The sequence below is a fragment of the Miniopterus natalensis genome, chromosome 14 (assembly GCF_054644295.1).
Source record: "Miniopterus natalensis isolate mMinNat1 chromosome 14, mMinNat1.hap1, whole genome shotgun sequence".
NCBI classification, from domain to species: Eukaryota; Metazoa; Chordata; class Mammalia; order Chiroptera; family Miniopteridae; genus Miniopterus; species Miniopterus natalensis.
The window spans coordinates 30074672-30093913 of record NC_142094.1 but is presented as its reverse complement, the minus strand read 5'-3'; the positions used below and the strand labels follow the sequence as shown (position 1 = coordinate 30093913).

Here is a 19242-nt window from a genome sequence, read left to right as displayed (position 1 = left end):
CATATGCTATATATACTATATATAATGTGTGTGACTATATGTCAGGAAATAGTTTCAGCTCTGGCTCTTAGAGTCAGTATGCCTGGTTTCAAATTCCAGTTCTACCATTAATTTACCAGAGGTATGACCTTGGACAAGGTACTTGTCTTCTGTAAAATGGGAATAACAGCAGAGGTGTTGTGAGGATTAAATGAGATAATGCATATTCATAGTTGACAGTGGTTAACATACAGAGTGCATGTGGCACACAGGAAATATTCAGTACAGTTGTGGACGACAGTGGAGTGTTAAATCCCAAACTCTCTTCACAGCAGCACTGACAGGCTGCTCTCAGATCCTGAGCTGAGCGCTGCGGAAAGCCCTCTGGCTGACAAGAAGGCTCCGGGGAGCGAGCGGGCCGCAGAGAGGGCCGCGGCCGCCCAGCAGAACTCCGAGAGGGCCCGCCTGGCCTCGCGGCCCTCGTACGTCAACATGCAGGTAACGGGCGAGTACGTGGTGGAGTCATTGAGCTTTAACAGTAGAGCAGAATCAGGTTTTCTGTTTTCTAGTCAAAATTAAATTTAAATATATATGCCGTAGTTAGGAATTGGTTTTGCTATGAACTTTAAAAATGAAATGCAGGATTTAGCTTAAGTGGTTAAGTTCTTTAAAATATGAAAAATGACATAAATGGTCTGTGTCACTATGTGTTATATAAATGACACTTCATCTGTTGTTTTATAAAATTTTAGATAAATATCAGAGCTGTTATTTGTAAGTATTATGGCCTCATGACATAGTCTTGGATAAACAGACTAGCCTTCTCTCTATAAAATGGAAATGATAAATTTGTTTGGTGTCATTTAGACAGTTATAAAAATAGCTAATATGAAGCTTGAGGTTTTGTTTTTTTTTAAGTAGATGATAACTATTATTGGTGATTATATTGGTTCACAGATTTTTATGACTATTTTAAACAATTTCCTCAGCAGATATTTTCTCTATATCTATTTTCAAAGTTTTGGGCCAGCTATTACTCAAAATAGGCTATTCACCATGAAATTCAGAAACCTGATTTCCACATAGATGACAACGTGAAAGATAAGGACTTTGTACTTTTAGAGATTCCTGTAAACATTTGATTTCAGTATCAGGACACTGGGTGACTTACCCACTTCACAGTAACAGGCTTGTCATCCCCATGCCCCCACCTCCAAAAAAAGAGAAAAACTTAAAAAAAAAATTGTTTTTTTTTAATCCTCACCTAAGGATATTTTTCCCATTGCTTTTCAGAGAGGGTGGAAGGGAGAGAGAGACATTGATTGGTTGCCTCCCACACACCCCGAGACCCGGCAGGGATGGAGCCTGTGACCGAGGTGCATGCCCTTGGCCGGAATCAAACCCGGGACCTTCAGTCCATGGGCCGACGCTCTAACCATTGAGCCAAACCTGCTAGGGCAAGAAAAACTTTTCACAAAATCCTAGAAACAAAGCTGTCGCAGATATGCAAAGAAATTCATGGAACTAAATTATACTTCTATAATTCTAGCAAAAACTACAGTTCAGTCCTGCTTATCTGTTCTTTTAATCCTTTGCATTTGAACATTTCCATGAGTTTTTAGATGAGTCTTTACAAGGCCATGGCCTTTATAAAGTGTCAATGTTTAAAAAAAGAAAAAGAAAAAAGATATTTGATATATTTTCTCTGGTGGGTTTATTTTCCGTTAATATAAATTAAAATTCTCTCAGAAGTATCAGATCTGCTTTATGATCCCTTTTTAGCTTCTGCCCATCCTGTGGTTCTTATCTTTCCCATCTGTTTTATACCTAGAATGAACCATTTTCATGTTTCTTTTAGGGTGGATAAGGAATGTTCTTGGTGATACAGTTGGGACTTAAATAGGTGTGTTTGTGCCATTAGTAGAGAGCTGTTTTGTAAAGTCACTAAGAAATCAATGACAAAAGTCACCGAGCACTGACAGGGAGAGAGATTGAAGACTTCCCTGATCCTTCAGCTAAGAATCCTGTCTCCCGACTGTCCTTGGAAGGCCGTATCCCCAGCTCTCTTCACACTTACCCCACCTCCTGATTTATTTTGTAGTTATTTCTTTGACCCATCCCTGCTAAGACCACATGCTTTGAGGCTATAGATTATTTTCGGTTAACTGCTATATCCCTCCACAAAATGCCTCACAGTCTCTAACCAGAGGCACTCAATAAGTATTTATTGAACAAGTGAATTTAGGATCTCCCCACATCTTGCCCTTAGACATTGATCATTAAAAGTTGATTTTAATTTCTAATGCCATTTTAGACCTAACCTTTCAAAAACATTATCGAATTGTGTTCTCTAAAAATCTTGCTCTCCCGATTTACTGCTCATGCTCTCAGAGTTAATCACACATCCTGGTGTTTCTGGGTCAGCCTGTTTACTTGTATTATCCCGACTTAATTATTATTTGTGGCACAATCACTCTCAGAAGTGTCCTGTTTCAGACTGTAAGTTACCTGGGCATGCACCCCACATATGATGATATAGTCCTCCTGGGAAAAGGGTCAGGAGAGCTCGCGCCAAGTGGTTCTCAACCCTCCTTGGCTGGCCTTTAAGACACTGTTAAATCAAGCTTTAGCTAGTCCCTAACCTGGGCAGCTGAGAACACTGGGTCAGCATTTGAGACAGGTGTTTTCTTCAGAATGTCCTATCTTGGTTTCTGTGTAGACCTGTGTCATGAAACTTATTCAACATGAATGGAAAGAGTGTATAGTGCCATCCCAGTCCTGTGCAATACAAGGCAACTAGATTTACTTTTATTTTATTGTCACTGTTATAGCTTCAAGCCAGACATTTGCCATTTATCTCATTTCAAAAGCAAAGACCATTCCAGTTAGGCTAAATAATTTCTTTGGTTGCCTGGACATTACACCACTTCAGGCCATGCTTTGAGAGGGTATGTTGAGAAACAAATGAGGCCACTTGATAACCTGAAAGCATTTTCGTAATGCATTATTTGGAAGCACATGTTTAAATTGATCAGACTTGTACTGAATTAATGGCACACTATGGTGCAAAGCTTAGCAGGCAGATTCACGGGCTGTAGTGAAAAAACCTTTATTTTCTAATTGTGGAATATTGGCATGACGTTTGGATAAACTGGCAATAAAATCTTTTCTCTGTTTTATTTTCAGGCATTTGACTATGAACAGAAGAAGCTATTAGCAACCAAAGGTATGTGATATGTTAAGGATCTAGACCTTGATTTTTCTCCCCATATACCCACAAAAGGTTTTCCCATAATCACACCGAACTGTGAAATTGGACCTTCATTAAAAAAATGTTTAGGTTCAAATTTGCACAAGTTTTGTTCAGCTTGAATATATTTTATTGAATAGATTAGCATTACATCAAATATGAAATGTAGAATTTTAAAATTTGTATAAAATGTTTGATGAAGATATTTTAAGGCATTTTGTGTTAAGAAATATTCAGTTATGGTTTCTTTACATATATCAAAGGAACAGCTTGCATCAATATTTTAAGAAATATATTCAAAATATCATGCATTTGTTTTATATTGTTTTCCAAAGCTATGTTAAAGAAACCAGTGGTGACGGAGGTCAGAACGCCTACAAATACCTGGAGTGGCCTTGGGTTTTCTAAATCCATGCCCGCTGAAACCATCAAGGAGCTGAGGAGGGCCAACCATGTGTCTTATAAGCCCACGATGACAACCACTTTTGAGGTTTGTAGAGTCGTCCCTTCCCATTCTCCCTGTCTGTAGTCCCAGCAAGAGAGCAATCATCTCTCCCCTCCCATTCTTTATTTGCTTAAGGAAAAGTCATTAATGGGGATTTGTTTTAATTTCTACTCTTATAAACATTTTGCTATAAAATTGATGCAATCTAACATATGCTCTTTTACATATCTTCTCTCAGAGATGTTGATCAGCTGTTATGGAGATGCACATTCATAAATGTGTTTAGAGGGAGAGTGTCATAAATGCTAGAGCAAGGCTGAGATTAAGTGAAGGACAGATGTTGTAATATTCCATAAAATGTATAAAGAATCCTTTTATTCAGGGGTATCACTAGCAAGCCCACCATAGGGGGAAAGGGCAAATATTCAATAAAAACAAGTTTTCAGATATGAGTTAAAAATTCAGTGTGTTCAGTTGTGCCAGGAACACAGCAGGAAGTGTCACAAACAAGAGCTCCAAAATTTTATGTGTCCCAGATGTTGGCTGAACTGCTCAGAGTGGGACTGGGAAGCTGGCATCCGCACCACGTGGAGGAGGGATCCAGAGTTCCCTGCTCCCCAGCCAGGCTACCCATGACTCACTCAGCAAGGACTTTTCAGTTTGAGTATCAGATTTTGGCCATAAGCCCTTTGTGAGTGGGGGTGAATTAAGAGCATGCACACAGGCACACACAACACTGGGGAGGCTGGGGACACTGAGCAAACCCAAACATGGATGAAAATGACCGATCCAAGAATCACAATGTTCAACCAGAACACTGCAGACTGAAAAACAAATACTGGTGAAGGGTTTCACAATTGTTAGTCTAATCACTGGCATTTGTAGGTTGACCTTCTTTTCTCTACCTGTTTTCTTTGTATTAAATTAGACTGTTGATGAAGTTGGTAAAAGTAAATGTGCATTTTTTTCCCTTTGCCTCTTTAAGTGAAAAAGAAAATATTGTTGAAATACAAAAGGCTCAGTCTCCTGTGAGTTTCATTGGGACCTACAGTAGCAACCTGGCAGGCCGTATTTAAAGACTGAAGTTACTGTCAGCAGCTAGAGTGGAGGAACCGCTTGAAAAGTTTTGAGCCTCTAGGAGGTACACTCCTCTCTCTGCCATTGTAGCTTAGAGAAGCTAAACATCTCCTTTTGTTGGCAGAGACCTTAAAACTGCTGTGCTAATTCTTTCAGCTGATGCACCTACAGTCACGTCCATTTTACTCATCTTTGCCTTTGATAGAGTGGAGTGTTAAGTGGTTGACTGTGTTTTTTTACTTTCAGAGATCAACTATTTTACTGTAGAAATGCTAATTCAGTTCTGTTCTCAAAGACCAGCAGTTTGACAGTTTGAAATGATGGTCATTCTAGTAATATAGTCAAGCTCAGTGCTGTGGGGTTTGACCAGCACCATTGATAGACGGTCAGCTTTGATGAGTGACTCCTCTCCTCTGAGCCTGTTCTCTCACTTGAGTTGTTTTGAGTGACATGGGAGAGGACATCCAGGGCGTAGCACGGTGTACGGTAAGTTCTGAGTAATGTTTAGCAGTTCCTGTTATTTCCACTGGAGAACTTTACCCTGAAGAAAACCAAGAGCTTGGAATGTTCATTAAGGAAGCTACTGGTGACAGTTGTGGAAATGGAGAGAAGTAGGTAGTTTGGGGGTATGTTTAGAGATGACATCAGTAGAACTTGCCGATGGATTGGTTGTGGTGAAGGTAGGAGGCCTGAGGGTGACTTGAGCAACTGAGTGAATGGGAGAGTCACTTACCGTGATGTAGAAATTCTAAGAGAGGAGTAGGTGTGGGTGTAGCTGGTGGGGACAGGTATACAGTTCGATTTTGAGCACTCTAAACTTAAAATGTCTGTGAGACAGTAACGTGGAGGTGTCAGATTGGCAACTCTGTGATACTAAATTTGAACAGGAAAGTCAAATCCGGAGGTAAAACTTGGGAGCCATGGATGTTGTTAAGCCTTGAAAGAGGTTGAGATTACTGAATTAGAGGGTGGAGAAAGAAGAGAAGGCAGGCTAGGATCAAGCCCAGGGTAATAAGACATTTGTAGTGGAAAAGGGGAGGAAGAACCTCCAAAGCTACAGTGAGGCAGGTGGAAAACCTGGGGACTGTGGTGTCCTGATGCCCTGAAGAGGGGAGCGTGAAAGGAGGGCGTGGCCGGCTGTGGTGACGGTGCCATGAGACTGAGTTCAGTGAGATTATGGAAGCAAACAGTCAAGGATTCTCTTGGAATTCCCCAGCTAACATAAAACTCTGAAAACCAGAGAATCTTGACTTTAATCTCTAGATGTAGTGCAAAGTAAGGTGTCTGTAACATGGTGATTACATAAATAAGGAATGAGTACATGCAAATTCAGTGCACACTGTGAGATCTTATGATTTTGATTTGGGGAAATGAAATTAGGTAAGATTTTCCAGGTATTTGTAATTTGCTGGAGAGATCCTATGTAGATGAGGCCAGCACCGGAGAAATACCAGATCGCTCTCCCCTCTCCGACTTGATTAGCCTGGGACCTGACTCTGTCCAGACATTGGGTCCACCCATTCCTGGTCCTTCTTGTGTGATACAAGGCAGAGAATCTTACAGATTCTTACAGGAGTTAAGTCTTTATACCGAGGACTCTCAGAACTCTGCTGGGCACCTTCCTGATGAAGGACAGTTCTTCACTGTGTGTATTACCAAGTCCTTGGTGGCTGGAAGACAAAGGATACAGACAGGCCCCACAGCCTCTTCCCGAGAATCAGCATTCGTGGGCGACTGCAGTGGTTAGCAATTGAAGTAGACGGCGGTGATTCTAATGGGGATTCTTCTCCCCGCCCGCCCCAGGAAACCCACCTTATTAAACGTGTCCTTATCTGGCTTTGATTGCTTACAGGGCTCATCGATGTCCCTCTCGAGGTCCAACAGTCGTGAGCACTTGGGAAGTGGAAGCGAATCTGATAACTGGAGAGAACGAAATGGAATCGGACCCGCGAGCCATAGTGAATTTGCAGCGTCCATTGGCAGCCCCAAGCGTAAACAAAACAAATCAAGTGAGCTTTGACTTTCAATCATACTTTGAAATTTGTTTATTTGGTTGAGGGTGATGTTCAAGTATGAATTCTGGACTCCATGTCTTCAGGTGTTAGTTGTAACTCACTTGCCACCTCCTCCGTGAAGCCCTCCTTATTTTTCCTGGTGAAGCAGACCGGGTGGTTTTTGGCTTTCACCACATTTTGTATATTCTTTTACTCTAGCACTTGCCATGCTGAAGTGTAAATTACATGTTTACGTAACTGTCTCTTCCTATAGAATCTGAGCTCCATAGCCAGGGACCATATTTATTCATTCAGCGCACACTTAAATGCACACATGCCAGGCATTCTGTCGGGCTGTGCTTTGTTATTTCTTCCCAGATATCTAACAGTGTGTGACACCTAATAGGTATTCAGTAAATGCTTATTGTATGAATGCATCATGCACACACACACATTCAGAAAATGCTTTTTCCCATCATACAAAGACAGGGACATGAAGATGTTGAGCAGAATGTGATCAAATTAGCATCTTGGACATGAGAAGAAAGTCTGCTCAGTGGGTAGCTACTTAAGGTGAAAAGCAGCATTTGATATTTTAAATCAACAAGATGTAGATGAATGGACATAAATTTAATTTATGTTTAAAGCATAAGGGTTCTGGCTTTGAACAGATTTGGTTAACTCAGCATGAGTCCACTGGTTTTGTAACAGCACCCACTTTTCTGGACTGTATAAAAAGGTAAACAGACAAGGATTGAAAATAGTAATCACAATAAATGCCCTTTTCCAGAGTTTTGGACAAGTTTGGAGTCCTGAAACACATAGCTTGGAGTATTTGAAGACTCCTTAAAGAAAGGCATTCTAAAAGAGCATCTTAGACACTCAAGGGAGTCAGTTGGTCATGCTGTCAGGAGTCTCAGATTTGAAAAGACCATTGTGGTGTCAGCCCAGTCTAAGTAAGAGAGCCCAGTCAACTCGTTCATTCCCGAGCGTACTGTCTGCAGTAGCTGGGACACTTCCCATCTGTTGGAGCTGGATCCTCCACTGTTGACAGGAGATGGAGATGGAGATGGAGATGGAGCTGAGGTGGAGCTGAGGTGGGCTGGTACCCAGAGCAGGTCTAGGGCTGGGAGCGATCTCTGTTCCGTAGCCCAGTATAAATTAGTTCTGTGCCTCTCCTTTTCTGTCTGTATCTCCTTCCCCTTCACTGAATGCTGGGTAATTAAAATCGACTGTAAACTAGCTGCACTGAAGTTTAGGATTAGGGACAAAATGTCCCTACATTTTCATCAATGAAAAGGAACCATTGAAGAAGCACTGTTGTTTTTCTTTTGTCAGATGCTTTAAGAGACTAGGGAGTTTAAGAGAGAATACAAAATCTCTAAGTAATTAAGATATGTAAAGAAAGTTATGTACATTAATAAACATTACTAAGAATACTTTATTTTAGCACATGTTTTTTTTCTAATTTTATTAATGTATTTGCTTAACCCAAATATGCAAATATTCTTTAACCATGTAATCTATATAAAGACATTTTTTGCAATATTTTACATTCTTTTTTGTACTAAGTCTTTAAAATCTCATGTGTATTTCACACTTATAAAACATTTTAATTGCCAATAGTCACATATGGGCAATGGCTACCATACTGAACAGCACAGTTTTGAATAATTTTTTTGACACCCTTGTCAGTGATTTTCCCCAGGCATCCCTATTTATACCAGTTGCAGTGTTAACTCTCAATAACTCCCACTTATATTTACTTTTTTGATAGTAAATCATTTGGACAATAAATTACATGGTCAGCCTGCCATGTTGTGAAGTCCATTCGCCACTCCAGTGTGCCCATCATATTCTGCTTTGTATCACCCTTGAGCCAGTACCTCACTGGTCACTCCGTCTCAGTCTTTTTTTTGATGACACTGGGGCCTTACCTTCAAATGGTGGAGTGGTCCAGGGCTGAAGGCCTTTAGGGCTTGGTCCTGGATCCTTTCTTGTACATGTTCTCACTACAAGAGATAAAAAAATATCTTTTTAAGAGAAAGAGAACCCTTATCAAGAAGATTCCTTCCACTCGAGATATATAAAGGACTTTTCATCTCCCAATTGAGGACAACTGAAGAAAGTACTTAGTTGCACCCAAAACAGTGCAGAACAAGATTCTTAGACTTGGTGAATGCACTGATCCCAGAGGAGCTTAGATGGATCTGACTGGCTAGGCGAGTGGCCTCCTTCCTCTCCCTGGGAATCCCTTGTGAAGCTCATCTTTGGTGTAAGAGGATTGAATTCCCACATGGACAAGAGCCAGTTGTTGGTACGGGATGTAGGAATGGCTGCACAGCTCTGCTAGCATATCCAAAACAGATCTTGAAGAGTGTTTAAATATTTGGTCAAGTACTTGGCATAGCTCACCAGTCCATCGCTCAGCTGTGCATGTCACTGGGCCTGAGAACCACAGACAGAGTGGAGAAATCTTTGCCTATTAAATCAGCCACAGAGCCAAGGCAAAGCTCAGCATTGCTGTCTTAGAATTTTTCTCAAAAGGCAGATTTGTTTCCATCATAAATTAAATCCGAGAACTCCAGCATCATTCTTATCTCACTTCATGATGCTCTTGATTTTGGAAGCACTCTATTTTATGAGCTTATGGCCCAATTATATTTTTGTAGAGGAGATTTATGTGGTGCAACATCTTAGAATTCCTTTGACTGCAGGTGAGCGCAGAAGTGGAGACAGAGCCATCCTGCCATCCAAAAGGAGCCTGGACTTCCATTAACTTTCCATACCTTAATTGTGTCCTAAGGATCCTCCTCTCCCAATTGCTCATTTAATTCACATGCAGTCAATTATAAAGAGCCAGTGTTTCTGAAAGCTCCGTGAGAAAATTAATGATTATTAACTGCAGAGGCATTGTTGCTGAATTGCTGCCTCCCAAGTGTAACCTTTTAAATGGCAAGAGCCTCTCTGAAAGCAATAACCAGCATTTCGTTAATGAAAAGCCAGTGTTGCACTCCGTAAAGGATTGCTCTGTTGCTGCAGCGACTGTTCTATTCATCCTGACAATGAAGTTGAAATATCTGAGGGACTAAAACTTTTAATTAAACCTTGTTCTCTCTGGGCATTTGCACTTCAAGCCTGTCTCTGTTTGCCCTTCAGCGGAACACTATCTCAGCAGTAGCAATTACATGGACTGCATTTCCTCGCTGACAGGAAGCAACGGCTGTAACCTAAACAGCTCTTTCAAAGGCTCTGACCTCCCCGAGCTCTTCAGCAAACTGGGTCTGGGCAAATACACAGACGTCTTCCAGCAACAAGAGGTCAGTCATTATTTATTCACTTTTTCCCTGAATCTTTGTTTGGGTTCTGTGTATGGCGACTTCTGGATTGAAATCACTCACTGACCTATGACTGCTTTCGCTGAGCATTTATTCAAGGCTCATAGCTTGTTTTGGCTGCTAAGAAAAACATGATCTCATTTCCTGTTTATTTAGTGCAACTAATAAACATGGGATAGTAGAAACACAGAAAATGGTGTTCACAAAAACACCTTCACCAGTTTTAGCTAAACAGTGTATTGGTTCATAAGGTCAAAAGGTCAGCTACAGGTCTGTATTGAATACGATTCCATGCTTTAATGTGTTATCTTTATTTGTGGCACTTACATAACGGTATCTTAAATAAATGTGTGGTTGTTTCAGACCCATCCTAGTCATGTTACTGAAGTGTTTTCTCACAGAATATAACGTATTCTTTATATATGTTAATATTTTTTTAAGATATAGCTGACATACAATAAACTGCACATATTTAAAGGTAGACATTGGTAACTTTTGACATATATGTGCAGCAGTGGCTATGTCACCACAACCAAGATAAAGAACATAGCGATCACACACCGCAGATTCTTTCCTGTCCCTTGCTAGTTCAGTTCTTCTGTGCATTGTCGCAACAATTCATCTGCTTTCTGTCATTATACACTAGTTTACATTTCCTATAATTTTTGTAAATGGAATTATGTATTTTCAAACAAGAATCCCATAACATATATACTTTGTCAGATGTGAGGAATATATAGGCATTTTAACACATATCTCCTTAGCTCAGGATGGCGTATAAGCTTCAATCGCATGACTCCCTGTGAGTCTCATATTTTTATGTATGTAATTAAATTTGATTTTCTCCTGTTAAAAGTTTCCCATGGATTCTTATTCAACAAATTACTAGAAAATATTTTAGGCAAAAAATAAGTAGAAAAATATAAGAATAAATAAATAGGACCATACATGGTAAAGGGGTAAAGTAATTTCCAGAATGACTATAAAGGGGCATCTTAGCAGGTGGCAGTCACAGAGACTGACCAGTCATTTGTTCATTAATTTAATGTTTGGGTTTTGTCTAAACTGAGGCAGAAATAAGATGTCTTCTGAACCATCCCCACTGTGGATTTTGGTCTAACTGGTCAGCCATGGCTATTATGCGCTGGCGTAAAGAATAGAACGTGATTCTTTCTGATAATGTTGTCATTGAACCAGGACACAGCTAACCCAATGCAACAGAGTTAGAGCACTTCTAGAAATGCATCTATTTGATTCGAGCTTGATACTGGTTTACTGTAGGTGTTCTTTAAGATAAAGTAATTAAGTCAATAATTCTCAGATATGTATTAGTGAATGAAGAATCTAGAATTTGTTAGGTACTCTGTATCATAAACTTAAGGTATTGCCCAAGGCTCCATAACTTAAATTTGATTGAACTTTTTTGTTTTTTATACCAATGAAAGGTTATTATATGTATATTGGACTCCCCGGTATTAATTTTGGTTTCTTTTCCCTACATCTAAATTAGTGTTCATTTAACCAAGGTTTTTGTAAGTTGAGTAACATTTTCATCATCAGTGCATTAAGGAATTGCTTTTATTTAGTATTTTATTTAGTCCTGCTGGTTAGATGAGGGTGGCTGATTGAGAAGTTCAAGGGCAGAGGTATTTTAACTTGTCCAGAAACAGAAGGTCTCCAAGTAAGAGATTAGATATTATTCAATAATATTATGGGTTTCTTTTTAATCTATATTATTTTCTATTTGAAGAAGCATAGAAATAAATTTATTATAGGTACTTTTTATCTAGTTAATTCAAAAAGGAAGAAAATATGATAATATAAAGCCAGGGTGGCTTTATCTTATATTTATTAACTAGAGCAGGGGTCAGCAGACTACAGCCTGCAGATCTGCTACCTGATTTTGTAAATAGTTTTATTGGAACACAGCTACACTTATTCATTTACATATTGTCTGTGGTTGCTTTTGAGCTCAGACAGCAGAGCTGAGTAGTTGCAACAGAGACAATATGGCCCACAAAGCCTAAAATATTTACTGTCTGGCCCCTTAAGAAGAATTTGAGGATGCCTAAAATAGAGTCTCCATTAAATAGAATCTCTAAAAATATAGCTTTAGACCTGTGATGAATGATAAATGAAAAGGTTTTACAAGATCTGGATGTAACTTCTAAATCAAAACAGAAAATTTCAGATTAATTTCTTATAATTGAATGAAAAGCATATATTGCCATTTTCAGATGTGTTGAAATTTGGTACTGCTTCCTTCATTTAGGATATTTTCTAATATTCAGATAATGACTTAATAAGAACCACCCATTAACTAACCTTGTGAGGATTATTTAGCAACTTTCCCAGATATGTCCATATACATTATTACCAGCCATAGCTGCCCATTATTTTATCCCCTTGTTGAGCCCATTGCTTTATATCTACAATCATATTTAATGCCCACAACAGCACTGCAAGCTACACTATAATCAACCTATGTACACACAGAAGTCTTGTGAGAGTCAGAACAGGAACTCATCTCTGGCTTCAAAGCCCATTGCCTTTCTGTTCTTCCACACTGTCTTCAGAGGAAGGGTGAGATCCTTGGGCAACTGCCCTCCACACTTTGCTGCTGATGCCAAAGAGTATAATTATACTGTTCCTGGAAACACTCTTGTGTGCCACTTTCAGAGACAGTCTGCCAGGCTCAACCAAGTGAGTCATGAGTCGGATGTAGTCTGGGAATTCTATCATTCATATGTAGAACACAGTAGAAGATACCATCTAGTTTCTTTTTATAGAGATATACTTAACCAATTGAGAATTCAAAGCTAAGAAATATTTTCTCTCGCCTGGACAGGTATGTGTTCTTCCTTTTATCAGTTCACACACACACAAAAGTACAATTTGTATTTCCCTTTTTGTCCGGGCTGCCAGGATGCTCATACCTAAGTTTTAATCTCAAGGGTGGTAAATCACTGGCTTAGACTAAGTCTGCTGCTAAAAGAATCACTTTTGTTTCATTGCCTTAAGTTTGTGACACCATCGTTCTTTTTTGGAAGTAAGCAGAGCATAATTAATAAAATAGGTGTAACAATGAGTTGAACCTACTGTGAGGCAGAAAATAAATACTTGTATTGGTTACAGATTACTTTTTCACCCGCAGATCGATCTTCAGACATTCCTCACTCTCACAGACCAGGATCTGAAGGAGCTAGGAATTACTACTTTTGGTGCCAGGAGGAAAATGCTGCTTGCCATCTCAGGTGAATATAAGTGCTCATACTCATATTTTGAAATCTGAATAACCTCAGCCGGAGGGGCTGGTTCTACCCATTTACCACTTGCCTACTACGCCAGCACCTTGGTGGTTGCGGTTTCAGAGTGTTTTCCCGCTAACACTGTGACAGATGAACCCCGCCCCTCCCCTTCAAGACATTGCCTGAAAACCTTGCATGACAATGTCATTCCTTAAAACAGATTCCTTCAGAAAGATCTAACCAAAATTGCCCTTTGTAGAACATGAGACTGGGGGAGCAGTGTAATTCTCTTTTTTTGTGGTTATGTTAAGCAATGCTCATTGGGTTAATGAGTAATTATTCTGGATTGGCTGTCATGTCCCAAGTGCATGTGTCCTTGTTACCAACAGGGGTCATTGCACCAGAGGAATAAAGAATGCTCCTTGGGATAGCTGGAACCTGGCAGTATTACTTGTTTTAATGCTTTTAATTTCTCCTAAAATTTTAATAGAATTTGAGAGTCCCAGAAGGGTGTAGGATCCTGAAAGTAGCCACAGAATGGAGGAAAATGATGTTGTCTGTCTCGCAGACTGCCTTCTGTGTGCACTGGTTTCATATTGTGTGTATTACAAAATGCTCTATACATATTTACTGGGTACCTCCTATTTGAAAGAAATTGAGCCAGATGACTCAGGAGCTGGCAGATACATAACAATGTACCTTCAAAAGGTTTTTAGAGAAATATGAGGAAGAAATTGGGGGCCCGAAATTAGGGTTACTTTTTGAAAACTTTCTGATGAAGTTCATGAGTGTAAGATTTATGTGTGCCAGTCTCCCAAAAGGATAGACGCTAAGGGTCAGGTGTGGTGAGGAAATGGCTTTGCTTTTTCAGAACACTGAAGTTGCAGGCTGTGCCTTTCTGAGGCCAGCAGTAGCATCCACCTGGTGAAAATCCTTTCCAAATAGCATTCACTAATCAGAGCAGCAAATGAAATTTAAAACTCAGTGGTTTTCCATTTTGTTTTAGCAGCAGATTACACCCCCTACCCACTTCCCCACAGGAAATCTTACCATAGACCTAACACCTGAAGCAGACATAAGCAGAGCAGCTTTGAAATAGGGGTGGAAATTCAGCCATTGAGCAGCCTGTTGGTTTCCTCGGATAAATGCGGTTCTGCACACATCAGGTGGAGGTCTTCTCCACTCTGTGTGCCCAAGCGGCTGCATAAAGGGAGCTCCACAGGGCAGATGCTTTTTCTTCTTTGCTGGTAAGATCAGCTTGATATGGTGCAAGGAACACTGTATTCAAACAAGGAGATTTGGGCTCTGCCTCTGCCAACTCACGAGTCCTTGGGCGAGTTTACAGACCATGAAGATGGTTGGGATAGATGATCATGTGAGGTTACCTTCTATTTTTATGTCTGTCCTCCCACGTGGTGTAGCATCAGTTTTTACAGTATATGTGAATAGCAGGGGCCCCTTTGTTTTTGTCTTTTTTACTGTCTTTGGCAATAGGATAGTTTGTGTGTTTTTTTAACTTGTTTACCCTAAAGCTCAACCCTCAGTGATATTCCTAGAACTACATTAACTTTATATGTTTTCACATTCTTTATTAATTTGCAAATGAAATTTATACTACCTGAAATTTGATTAACTCACACAATCACCATGCTTATGTTATTAAAATATGCCTGTGGGCCAACACGTTTATAGAAGTGTGTGTTCCAGACTCCATAATCTTTCTCTAGAGAGTCATGGGATGTCGGTGACAGTGTAATGAAAGTTAAGTTCGTTCTCTGTGCACCAACCCAATTCCACACTCTGTGAGGCTTCCAGCAACAAGCAGATCTCTCTAAATACCTTCACAGGTTCCAGATGGATTGTTAGCATCTTTACTTGGAACACATTTGTGATGTTTTCCAGGTGGGTTTGGGGGAGTAGAGTAGGAAACAGCAGGGATTTTGAATCCTCTTAGAAAAATTTTTTTTTTCTCCAATCATCCTCTTAAGTGTGGTTCTGTTGAGGTTATATACTTCTGTGGCAGGCCTCTCTCCGTGGGGTTCACAGGTCCTTGCTTTTAAAGGGAATTAGAATTTGCCTGTGGTGCCTTACAAATGCTCTGCATGGCAGGATGTATTTGACTATTTTAGGAATGATTTCGCCTTACTTTGTTGAGTGCATTTGTTTGAACCTGGTAAATTGTTTTCTCTGCAAGTAAGTTTTTATTGAGAAGCCCTTATCAAAAAGCTTCTTTTTTCAGTTCAGCTCACCTGATAACAGACACATTCATTTTTAGTCTCCGAACATCCCATTTCCAGGTAGATGCAGGATAGCTGGGCAGCCTGGACTTACATTGGTCTTGTGGTTACAGAGTTTGGTTATAATTCCTTTTTAAAATTTTGTGGAGTTTTATTTTAACTTGCAATCAGAGTTCCTTCAGTGTAAGGCTTGGTTCTGTTTTTAATTTTGGGCCAGAAGGCATGTATTTTAGTGTAATAGGAGATGAAATTTATCTCTTGTAGAAATGGACCAGAGAAAAAATGATTTTTTTCCAAATCCATGATCTTTTGAAAATTTTAACTTTTCTCAGAGTATTTAGTAAGTAGTTAACTAAATGTACAGGGCCGAAAGGAAGTTAGTGTCCTGTTGACAGGCTTCCCGCCACGGCCTCAGGTAGATCTAACATTTCCCGACCTATTCTTTTAGTTTGTGACTCTGTTCAGATCCGCAACAAGATCCTGAGAGCTGCCAGGATTGTGTGAACCTTGGAATTTCAAAGAAAAAGGTTGGTATTTTCCCAAATTATCCCTTAGGCCTACTGAAAACAAAACAAAAATCAGAGGAGCGAGTTTGTAATTTAAAAAACAGCAACAAAAGCTAAAGTCTCTTCAGTAGGACCTGATCCTTGCTAATCTCTCCGGACAGTTTATCTCTGTGCTTCGAGTTTGGAAATCTCTTAGAAATTACACTCTTTAGGGAATGGCCGACTTCATGATCATTTTATTCTTTCAAAATCTAGTTGATACGACCTTTCAGAATAAAGTGTTAAATGTCTATTAAAAACGTTGTCTTCTTCACTGGCCCAATTGTTTTCACGTGCTCGGTTGGACATGTTCTATGTGATAGGGGAGTACAGTATGGGAATGTATGTCCCGATGTGTGGGTTTTTCCCCCATGAGAAAATGAAGGCCAAAGTGTGTTAACTTGTAGATAAAACTGTCTCCAGGCTGTGTACTTGAGGATTCATTTATTCTTAACTCTCCTACGATTGCCTTTAAATATATTAAATTCCATCTTGATTTCTGTTGTCTGTTTTTTTAAACAAGATAAATGTGTTTCAACCTTTACTAGGAATGCCATAGCTTCTGCTTTTCTGCGGGCACTTGGAACAGTAGCCATCTATAAGCATGCCTGCATGTGTCTTTTGCTTGTAAAGGCATCTTCCTTGCTTCTTTAAGGTTTTTAAGCTACATTTTTCTATTTTAAAAATATTGGTACAGTGAACTGTGAAGTAAAGCACTGCTCTCTGGCATACTTGGAGCTACCAATTTCTCAAATTCGTGTTCCTGATGGTTTGGTTGGTCTTCTCCACCACTGGATGAATCCCTGCAGCCCAAGGTGTGGACCTTTTTGTCAGGCAGGGCCACAGCTTGTCACCTAACTGCTGTGTGGACAACTTATTTAGACTATTTTTAAAACTCAACTTTCTTATCTATAAAATGGAGAATGGTAATATTATCTACCCCTTATGGCGGACTTAAATAGAACAAAACAAATATAAAGGGCTTGTTATGTAAGCTCTAATGAATCACTTATTTTTCTTTTGCCCTGAGACCTAAATGTGAACAAGAAAGAGGTGTCTCCATTCTTGCATCACCTGTGGGGCAGACACTTACGTTTTGGAAGGCAGTGAGGTGAAATGTTAGGGTTGGTCCATTTTCCAGAACTCGGGAGACCGGAGCACTTCTGGCCATATGGCTCTCTTTGGCCACCTGTGACCTCGTGCAGCATGGGTCTGTGTCCTCAGTCTCAGCATTTCTGCAGCAGACCACAGCTTGCAGTGCAACTTCAGAATTCAAAAGGGCAGGGCATCTGTGTGAGGTGGAAAAGTACTGAGTACTGTGCCAATGTAAGGTGCTCAGTCACTACTGGCTCCACCCTGCCCCCCTAAGAAGACAGTTTAAGCACATTAAGTATATAACCCCTCTATTTTAATTGAATACATTTGAAGATATTTGCATTTGGCGGCTATCAGAACCCTAATTTCCAGAGCCTGACAGCTTTGTTCCCTTGTATGAGTTCAGCAAGAGTTCCACTGGTTGATTTGAGAATTTTTGTATGTATGTGTGTTGGGGTGGGGACATGGGAATGGACTGGCTGCACAGTCATAAACGAGGTAGGCTGCTTCAGTTAACTTTTTCCCTTTCCGGTTAATCATTTTTAGTTGGAGAAATACTGTTTTCTAAGTGCTCTGGTTTCTTTAAAATTGAGCATCTTGGATTTTTCCTGAAATTTTAGATTCAAGTATTGGTTGTTTTCAACTGTACTTATTTCCTAAATGGTTGCTGTTTTTATTAAGTTAAAATTTTGTTCAGGGAAACCTGCTGATAGGCTCACATAGCTCCTTCGGACTCACGGAGCGCAGGACCACGAGTCGGTGGAGCCCGGGGCTGGGGCCCAGCACCTCACTGTGCTCCCGGCCTCCTGTTTAGACGTGTGGTCTTTTCATGTCTGACGTGAACAATTTAATGATTGCTCTGTTTGACATGGGTGAGTTCAGCAGCTGTAATAACCTTCTGTGCCACTGGAAATACATCCTTTCCTGTGCCTTTCGCCAGCTGGGATGGCACCCTCCCTTTGCCTCCGCAGTGACATCTGGGACAGTCACACTGTTTAAGTTGCGTAGGCAGAGCTCAGAGGGTTCTGAGAGCGGCGCATCCCCCAGGTAGTTTACAAACGGCAGTAACAACTATTTGTTGTCCTTGGCTCTCTCAGCTACCGGCATGTCACCCTGAATGGCAGACGTCCTAGCATTTCAGAAACGTCCTGGCGTCAACGAAAGGTTCTCCTTTGCTACCACACGTGACTCCTCCTGTCCCCCAAGCCTCCATGTCCCGTAGGTTATGGGTTTCTCCACCGAGCTGCTAACACTTCTCTCCCTCTCTCTAGAGCTCAATAAAAACCGAAGAAAGCTTTTCGAACCGCCGGGCGCACGCACCTCTTTCCTGGAAGGCGGCGCGAGCGGGCGGCTGCCCCGCCAGTACCACGCGGACATTGCGAGCGCCAGCGGCCGCTGGTAGCGGGCCCCTGCCCCGCGCACCGTCCTTAGCACTCCGGGGTCTGGTATCAGGACCAAAGCATCTTATCCGCACCTGAATTTTGTGCCAAAAAGGAAGAAAAGAGAGATGTTCTGCGCCATCATTCAGAACACCACATGTGGATTACTTTTTTTTAAAAAAAACGGTAATTGGACAGAATTTGCAATATGAGGGTAGGGCTTTATTTCCTGTTTTTATTTACCTATATAACATATGCACTGATTTTTTTGTTTTTGTTTTTTTGTTTTTTTTTTTTACTTAGAATGAAGGATGATTTGACATCTGGGATGCCAGAAAACATTGAAGTTTATTGTTTGCTTGTTTTGTTTTAGTATTTGGGGATTTTTTAAAAAAGTAATCAAAGTGGGATTTTCTGGTACTGCTTTAAAATAATTATTGAGGTCTTCCAGCACTTTACACTTTCTAATTTCTTGTCCTGTGGAAATGATCTCTCTTTCTCTCCATTTTTATGTCACCTGATGTAATGGTACAAATCAGATTTAGTCACATTTTTCTGACTGCGTTAAATTTGTATTTGAAATGGTACTGGATTATTAGTCTTTGTGCAGAGTATCCTGTGACTTTGGGAAATGTAAGTGACTCCACTTGGTTCT

General features: G+C 40.3%; 1 protein-coding gene across 3 annotated transcripts in view; it reads left to right on the top strand.

Moving 5' to 3' along the window:
* Positions 1-18878, top strand: part of BICC1 (BicC family RNA binding protein 1) — a 228807-nt gene extending 209929 nt beyond the window's left edge. Inside the window, exons 15-22 of one of the 3 annotated variants that reach the window (XM_087824413.1) lie at positions 312-477; positions 3166-3205; positions 3565-3719; positions 6604-6760; positions 9905-10065; positions 13238-13337; positions 16017-16095; positions 18480-18565. In XM_087824413.1, coding sequence (XP_087680539.1) covers positions 312-477; positions 3166-3205; positions 3565-3719; positions 6604-6760; positions 9905-10065; positions 13238-13337; positions 16017-16072 — 835 coding nt within the window. In that variant the 3' untranslated portion in view covers positions 16073-16095; positions 18480-18565. Of the gene's footprint in view, positions 1-311; positions 478-3165; positions 3206-3564; positions 3720-6603; positions 6761-9904; positions 10066-13237; positions 13338-16016; positions 16096-18479 lie in introns of all 3 variants that reach the window. The other 2 variants (XM_087824412.1, XM_087824411.1) reach the window with 2 other exon arrangements.
* The last annotated feature ends 364 nt before the right edge of the window (positions 18879-19242 follow it).